Below are 8,114 nucleotides of genomic sequence, written 5' to 3'. Positions count from 1 at the left end.
CAAGACCTGGCAGCACCACCTCTGCGGACCCGCGCTGGGAACGCGCTTCGCTTCTGATTTATCAGTCAAATACATTCCGCTGCCGCCTGCCACACCGCAAGGTTCAGGAGGGTGCCGTGGGTTTGTCGCTGCTATAGATGTAATCACGAACACGCTCATGCACAGACGCAGATGCCTTTAACGACGCTTTCCCTCGCCTCCCTCTGCGTTACCAAATACGCAGTTACGTTTTTCTGGAAGCTTTTTGGGTTTTTTCTTTTTCCGTGGGCGGGACAACGTGATCAGAAAGTTTTCACGTTCCCAGCCGCGCTGGGAGGAGATGCGTTAAGTCAGCACAACGCTCGAGTCCCGAGCACCCATGTTTAGATAACGCGCTCGTTGAGTCATGGCCGTGTCTCCAGCCAAGTTTAGGAAATCAAACCGGGATTTGGGTATCAACATCATCAGCCGGTTCAAATGCAATAGGCAGCTTGAGACTGCAGGAATCTCAAACAACATCGTTGTACCCAAAGCCTAATGAAGGAAAATGACCTTTAAAAGTGCCTTCCAACATGAACTATTCTATGATTCTATGAAAATAAATGGGCAGGAATACAGGAAAAGCTGCTCAAGCCTTGAACACTTGGAGGAAAAGGCTCATTTTTAGCAGCAACACTGTGAGTCAACGTGCACTGAACTTAGGAAAAGTCCTCAACCACAGAAAGGGAGAATTTCTAGGGAAAAACCAAAACAAATAATTCCCACACTTTCCATAAAGCACTTGACATCTGAGTGTTTTCACTGTGCTTTAGAAAAGACTTTTCAAACAGGGAAAACATGACGAAATTAAACGAAACTTATTTCAGGCCACGTAAAATGTTTTCACTGCTCCAACAAAAGGCAGAAATTATGTCACATCTCCGTCCAGCCCAGGAGAATTTTCCCCTAATTGCTGGTGCAATCATAGGAACAAAAGAGAAGGGCTTTTTGGTGTCTGTTTGTTTTAACTACAGCATTTGTACACATCTAGAAGCCTTTTGTCTCTTCATCACGCTGCCCTGATGTCAGGAGTCATTTGCTGGAGGCAAGTTTACACAGAGGCAGCTAGACTGGGGTGACTCTGAGGGAAGTAGATGGCTTTTCATTCAACGCCATCTCAGGTCCCTTTACAACTCACTAGAACGTTTAACCATTGCCCAAACCATCTCCTGATCCAAGTAGTTACATGCCTTTGCTGGCAGCGTTGTGACATTCCGCAGCGGCTGGTACGTTTATGTCTCAAGCATCAGGGAATGGAGCATGGGATAAATGAAATTACTCATCCAGATCGCAGAGCGAGTCTGTGGTTGACCAGGGATGTGACTCAAGGTCTCCTGAGCCAGAGGTCAAACCACACCAGGAGTTTTTTGTTCTAAATTTACAGGTCATCAAAAATATTCTACTTTTGTGGAGAGGTAGGGCTTGACAGGGGGTTGAGATCTTGCTCTTCCCATGGTCTCAGTTACCTTTTGGAGACAACTTAAAAGCAACCCATGGACCCCTGGCCAGTCCAGACAACAGTAAAAGCTGCAGGGCTGGCTCCAATATCACAGATACTGAGCAATCAGTTCTGAGTTAGCTGGAGGGGTGATGATCACATCCCCTCTTCCACACCGTCCCTTATACGATGCTCCAAAAACACTTAGGGCTGTGCAATGTCTTTGCTGTGACAGCACCAGCTGTGGGCACCACAGCATGGGGACCACCTTGGAGGAGAGGGAAGCATGGGTGGAGGCCAGTGGTGTGCCTGGAGGCGGTGGTCGGAGGTGGACTAGCTAGGGATATCCCAAATTGGCCACCTTGAGAAAGGAAAGGGCTTAGGAGGAGACAGTGGAAGGGAACAGTCTCCTAACATCAACCGAGTCCAACAGTCTGCTCTGCTGTAATGGGGCCAACCGCCTCTGTCACCCCAGGAGACCCAGCAGAAGCACGGAGGAGAAGAGCATCCGGGTTCAGCCCTGCTGCCTCTTTCTCTCCTGCCACACTGCAAGGAGTGGGCTCGTTCCCACGGGTGTCATTCAAGAAAACCCAGTGAGTTTCACAGACTCAGCCGCATCAGACCATCACACTGAGCCTGACCTAGCAATTTTGCCACCCCAACCACCTCTACCCCTGCAAGACCTCCTTCGCCCTCCTGCCAAACTTACAAACCACCCAAATTTTTTGAGAGTGGGCTGAGAAGGACGGAAGACTGGGCTACCCATTCGCTTTGGTACCTTTAAATGCAAACATCAAAGGGTAAGAGAAAGGCAGGTAACACTTTCAGATCTCAGCAAAAGATGAGTCTTGTTGCAACACGAAACTCTTTGGTCAGAGGGAAAACCACACAAGCTTACTGCCTCTAGTGTTTATTAGGGTATGGCACATGCCAGAGGAGAAAGGCTTAAGCAAACAAGCACAATTGTTCCCATGATCACAGTGAAAAAGTGAACCCTGAGCAAAACTATTTTACAACAGCTTCTAAAGAACATGGGTGAAACTGCCGGTATCTTGCTTAGAAAAAAAACAAACTGCAGCGGGGTAAGAAATGTCTTCAGCTGGGACTAGTCACCATTAGGAAACTCTTGTTTTGGAGTTCGAGCCCTGCCTGATGAGTAGCACTGATTAAAATTGCACCACATCTGGATCCAGCACAAGATCTTGAATGAAGTCAAGCCTTTCCGCAAGCTTCCCAGGACGCCAGTTCTCCGAGCAGGACATGGACCAGTCCCCTCTACCCATGGCTGGTAGAACGCCTCTCACATGGACCACGCTGCTTTATGGCCTTATCCCAGCTGTGTTCGCGGCTTTCCAGTGGACAAGCAGGTCCTGCTTCCAGATGAGTCCCAGCACCCTGATGACCAGCAGCTTTGCAGTGTCTCGAGAGGAGCGCTGGGGAAGCAAGCTGTTCTCAAACGCTGTTGAGAATCTCAGTCATGAGCTGGTCAATATAGCCGTATTTTACTTTTCTGTGCAGTTTCTGAAGGATGGTGGTGGTTTAAAATGAAATGGGCGGTTGCCACCTTGGCAAGGAAGGAGTGGTGGTGGCCGCCATGCAATTTGCCTCCTTTCTCCTTTGGGTGCCAGGGAAGGGTAAGAGGTTTTCTAGACCCTCCGGCTGACAGACGTAGAGCTGGTGGTTTTCGTCAGGATGGTGCCAGACCCCACCACCACTGAGTTACAGCCCCCGCCCGTGGAGTAGAGCCCTGCCCCTCCGGAGCCGAATGCCCCCCCAGCACTGAATCCTCCCCCCGAGCCAGGTCCACCCCCTCCCAGGCTGTAGCAGAAGCCAACACCAGCTGTGTTACAGCTGCCTCCCCCACTTCCAGCACCAAATCCAGTTCCTCCTCCTCCAAGGCACAGTCCGCCACCGTATCCGCCTCCGGCAGAGCTGCTGCCGCCTCCCACCACAGCTGCAGAGAAGAACAGAAGGCACAAGGTTACCTCTGATGCCACCACAAAGTTTTGGAGCGCCGACCCCAGCCCACCATGCTCCCTCGGGAGCGCAGAATCTTACTTACAGATGCTGATGGCACTCTGACACTCGCCAGACATCCTGCAAGGAACAGAGACGGAATGTCAGCTCCAGACAGAGCATCTGGACTGGTCCAGCTCCGTGAAGCCAGGCTTGGCCCATCAGACCGTGGGCATAAATAACAGCAGCTATCGGACCATAGTCCACAGCTAATGGCAACACCACGGATATTTTAACAGAGGAGATGTGGTGTGCCGCGTTCTTCGCATTGATTTGACAGGATGCAATCAAGCTCTTGCTGTATCCTCACCCACCTGCTCTCCTCTCCCTCCAGCAGCTTCCTGTAGGTCGCGATCTCAACGTCCAGGGCCAGCTTGACGTTCATGAGCTCCTGGTACTCGCGGAGCTGCCGGGCCAGGTCTGCCTTGGCTTTCTGCAGGGCTGACTCCAGGTCAGTCAGTTTGGCCCTGGCATCCTTGAGGGCCAGCTCCCCACGTTCCTCGGCGTCCGCAATGGAGCTCTGCAGAGTTTCACACTGGAGAACAAGACGTGGATGTGGTGAGTAGGGCAGGGGCAGCAGGTCGGAGATGAAGTCGTGATCCCAGATCCCTTGGGCTCAGCTGCTCACGAATACAGCAGGTTCCGTCCCACTTACAATGACTGTTACCAAACTGTTTGCTTTTAGGGAAGCTCTGAAGGGCATTACCAAGAGTTCACACCCATTTCTCAAAAAATGCAACCCCTACCTGTTTCTTCACACTCTCAATCTCAGCCCGTATCCTCTGGGTCATGCGGTTGAGCTCAGAGATCTCGGTCTTTGTGTCCTTAAGGCTGTCTCCATGTTTGCCTGCGGTAGCCTGCAGCTCTTCGTACTGGTAGGCAGAAGCAAGAGGAGCACCTTAGATGCACCATGAGTGGCTCCTCCCGACGCTCTCCACATCACCCCATGCAAGCCAAGGCCAGCATGCACAGGGGAGCTCCACTCCAGCTAGATCAGTCCCAGCAATATCCCAGGCCCCAGCATGGTCTGAGCTACCACCAGTAACTCTTCCACCTCCTCAGCCACCCATGATTACAAGCAAGGTGTGGAGCACTCACCTTGTATCGGTACCAAGACTCAGCCTCCACTCGGCTCCTGTTGGCAATCTCCTCGTATTGGGCTTTGACCTCCGCAATGATGCTGTCCAGGTTCAGGTTTCGGTTATTGTCCATGGAGAGAACCACAGATGTGTCAGAAACCGTCTTCTGCATCTGAGACAGCTCCTGCGATTCACACCAGCTCTGGTTTAGCCCTGCCATCATTTCCTCACAACCCTTCTCCACCCCAGCATCCCCCTCCACAGAGCAGCTGGACCACTTACAGCTTCATAAAGATACTTCAAGAAGTTAATCTCATCCGCCAGAGAATCTGATTTTGCCTGAAGTTCCACCTTGGTCATATAGACTGCATCCACGTCCTGCCGGAGAAATGGGAAATGAAAACCTTCTGCCTGACGCACGCCGTTTCATCTAACATGTAGCTGGGAGCCCTTTGGTGCTCTGTTTCCCTGTGGCACGTACATCCAGGGGCCCTGGCTTACGTCTGATGCTAACGAATCAGTGCTGATGGAAGCAAGACATTCTCTGAACCCAGGTGTGTCTTTGTGTTAGGCAAAAAAAAGTACTTTACCTTTTTTAGGAGCACAAAATCGTTCTCCGCAGCTGTCCTTTTGTTTATTTCCTCTTCATACCTGCCGATTATAAGGAGGTAGATTGGATCTCTTTGCTTATTTTGGCTCTGCGTGCTGCTGGCAACTAGACGCTGTTGGCCTCAGACTAATGAAGGCAGCAAAAATAGACCTGCCAAGAGCGAGATTTACGGACAAGCGGCAGCACTTCGCCTCCCTAGATGAGTCCTGGCTCCTGCCATCTCCAATGCCTCGCTGAAGAAAGCCTGCAAAGAGGAATCCTCTCTCTGCCTAAAGCGAGTCCCGGTGGCTGCGGCTACTCCAACTCCTTCTACAAGACCCAAGGACCTTCACGTCCTCAACATGGGCCATTTCCAAATGCTCATCGGGGCAATTAATTGCTGCAGAGTGTTGAGTGGTGGAGATACCCTCAAAGCAAAGCCCATTTTCAACCTGCAGCCTCAGTAGAGCAAGGGATCTAGTTGATCCTGATGAGTCCCAGACTTGCTTTCCCAACATTTTTTGTAATTCCTTCAGTTGAAGCATTTCTCCAGCCTTTGTTCTTGCTTTTCCGACTGGACAAGTTAGTCTAAAAGAACCCTTTCTTTTTTCCTTTTTTTCTTTTTTTCTTTTTTACTCCACATCATCTTTCCAAAGAAAACTTTAAGCTTCAAATCATGAAGGATACTACGAGAAGGAATCCATGAGGAAATCCATGAGGAAATTATAGTAGGATTTAGCAACTGATCTAATTAGTTCATTAGATCATAAGTCATGGATTCTTAAGTGAGGAAGACAAACAGTAGAGGATCCTGCTTTACTGAGAAGCATAACTCAGGCAAAAATATATATTGAGAAATACCTTGAAAAATCACCACCTATTGTCAAAACTCAGCTGGTGAAAACTTCCCCCAAACTTTTTACATTTTCTAATCATTGAAACAAGTGAAATATTGCTGTTTCTTATGATCCTTTGAATTTTCTGCCTGTTCAAAGTGAGCTTTTATCTCTATTTTTTCACCACCAGACCACCCAACCGTGACAAGACCAAGAACAACATACTTGGTCTTGAAGTCTTCCACCATATCTTGGAAGCCCTTCAGCTCCGACTCCAGCTGGTGCTTCTCACTTGCGAGGCAGTCCAGCTGCTTCCTCAGCCCGCTGATGTAGGTTTCAAAAAAGGGGTCGAGGTTCCTGCCGCCTGTCCCTGTGCCACCCTGCTCCTGCAGGAGTTTCCACTTGGTCTCCAGGACTCGGTTCTGCTGCTCTAGGAACCGAACCTAAATGATTGCAGGGATGGGTAGAAAAAGAGTCAGACTATTCCCAAAAGCGTCCTTTTGTTGATTTTTTTCCCCACACTTTCCATAATTTTTTCCCATTTAGTGAGTTTAACCTTCCTGCCTATTCTCATCTCCAGTGAGCAGTAACTCCAGGGTCCCACTGGACAGGCAGGACCGCAGCTCTAGGACGAGTGGGCAAAGGCGGGCCACCTTGCCTCTCCAATCTCACAGGCTCTAAACAGGAGAAACACGGTGAACTTCGTAATGGCTTTGCCATCATCTTCTTAAAAATAGGCCAAAACACCCAAAGTCCTTCAGCCCACGGACAGACAGGGACCATCAGCAGAGACTCCTCTGAGGATGCCCTGCACATACATGGTCCCACAGCTTAGTGCCAGCACCATGGTCTTAAGAACCAAGGATCCTATTCCTGGGTTTCTCCATAACCTTGGGGAAGCCACTTCTCCAGCCACCATCTCCTGTCTGCAGGGGTTCTTTGGGGTAGCCTGGGCAGCGCCTGGCTCTCTGGCTGGTGTTGGATGGGCATCTCACAGTAATTGCAACCAGCACGAGCCGTGATGAGCTCAAGCTCCCACCTCCCACCTCCCAGCCCCGGATCGAAGCCACTCTCACCTTGTCAATGAAGGAGGCGAATTTGTCATTGAGCTGCTTCATCTCCTCCCGCTCTTGCGTTCGCACCTTCTGGATCTCAGGGTCAATTTTAAGGTTAAGCGGGGCCAGCAGGCTCTGGTTGATGGTCACTTCCCTGATGCCGCCCAGTGGGCAAGGGGGAAAGCCTTGACCTCCTATCCCGCCATCAAATCCTCCACCAAAGCCACCAAAACCACCACTGAGGCCTCCACCAAAGCCACTTCCAGCCCCACTGCTGTAGCCACCACCGAATCCTGGCCCAGCACCATAGCCGTAGCCAAAGCCTCCTTGGCCACCAGCCCCAAAACCTCTGCAGACAACACCACCGCCACCGAATCCTCCCAGAGAGATGCTTTTACTCCCTCCCAAGCAATAGAGGCTCCTGCTGCCAAAGCCACCAGCTTTGCCAGGTCCCCTGCAGTCCCCACGAGACACGGAGCTGAACGTGACCTTGTTCCTCCCTCCAAAACAAGCGGAGCTGGAGCTGAATCCTCTGCCGAGACCACAGGACTGGCGAGACATGATGATGGGTCTCCAACAGTCAACCCTCGAATAGAGACAAGCTGAGCGGTGCGGTGCACGGAAGGAGGTTCGGAAGCAAGAGGAGGTGAGTCCTGTGGGTGCAGTGGCTGAGTGCCCCTTTTTATGTGCTCAGGGAGTTGGCTGGCTGTCAGGGGAGTGGAGGTGTCTCTTATTTTTTTATTCTATTCATTGTTTTAGGGCTTGGAAGGATGCCCTCCTCTCTTTGCCACCACCATGACCTGCCTCAAAACACTCCCTCGAGAGCTAAGAAAAACAAAGCTATTGTTGGTGTTGGAAGCACAACTCCAAATCAAATTCCCTCAGCTGCAACTGTCAACTCATCACGGGCCTTTCTGAGCCTCTTACGGCAATGACAAAGCACTGCAAATTCCTTGACATATTACACCCTTGAGGGAGACCCTTGTTTTAGCTAGATCACTCATTTTGAGTCCGATGGCAGGTGCTTGGTTCACTGAATTCCAACAAAAACGTGGTTTCCCAATCACACCCGCAGATGCACTC

At 50.6% G+C, this 8,114-nt stretch overlaps 1 protein-coding gene across 1 annotated transcript; it reads right to left on the bottom strand.

Moving 5' to 3' along the window:
• Positions 1-3,102: 3,102 nt before the first annotated feature.
• LOC104623783 (keratin, type II cytoskeletal 4-like) lies at positions 3,103-7,592 on the bottom strand. The gene is made up of 9 exons (XM_010290967.1): positions 7,053-7,592; positions 6,202-6,419; positions 5,142-5,202; positions 4,834-4,929; positions 4,571-4,735; positions 4,219-4,344; positions 3,787-4,007; positions 3,519-3,553; positions 3,103-3,410 (listed from the first exon to the last, which is right to left on the bottom strand). Exons 1-9 carry the CDS (start codon positions 7,590-7,592, stop codon positions 3,103-3,105), a joined length of 1,770 nt encoding a protein of 589 aa, XP_010289269.1.
• Positions 7,593-8,114: the final 522 nt, after the last annotated feature.

The sequence above is a fragment of the Phaethon lepturus genome, unplaced genomic scaffold (genome assembly GCF_000687285.1).
Source record: "Phaethon lepturus isolate BGI_N335 unplaced genomic scaffold, ASM68728v1 scaffold28207, whole genome shotgun sequence".
Taxonomy (NCBI): Eukaryota; Metazoa; Chordata; class Aves; order Phaethontiformes; family Phaethontidae; genus Phaethon; species Phaethon lepturus.
This window is presented reverse-complemented; position numbering and strand designations above follow the sequence as displayed.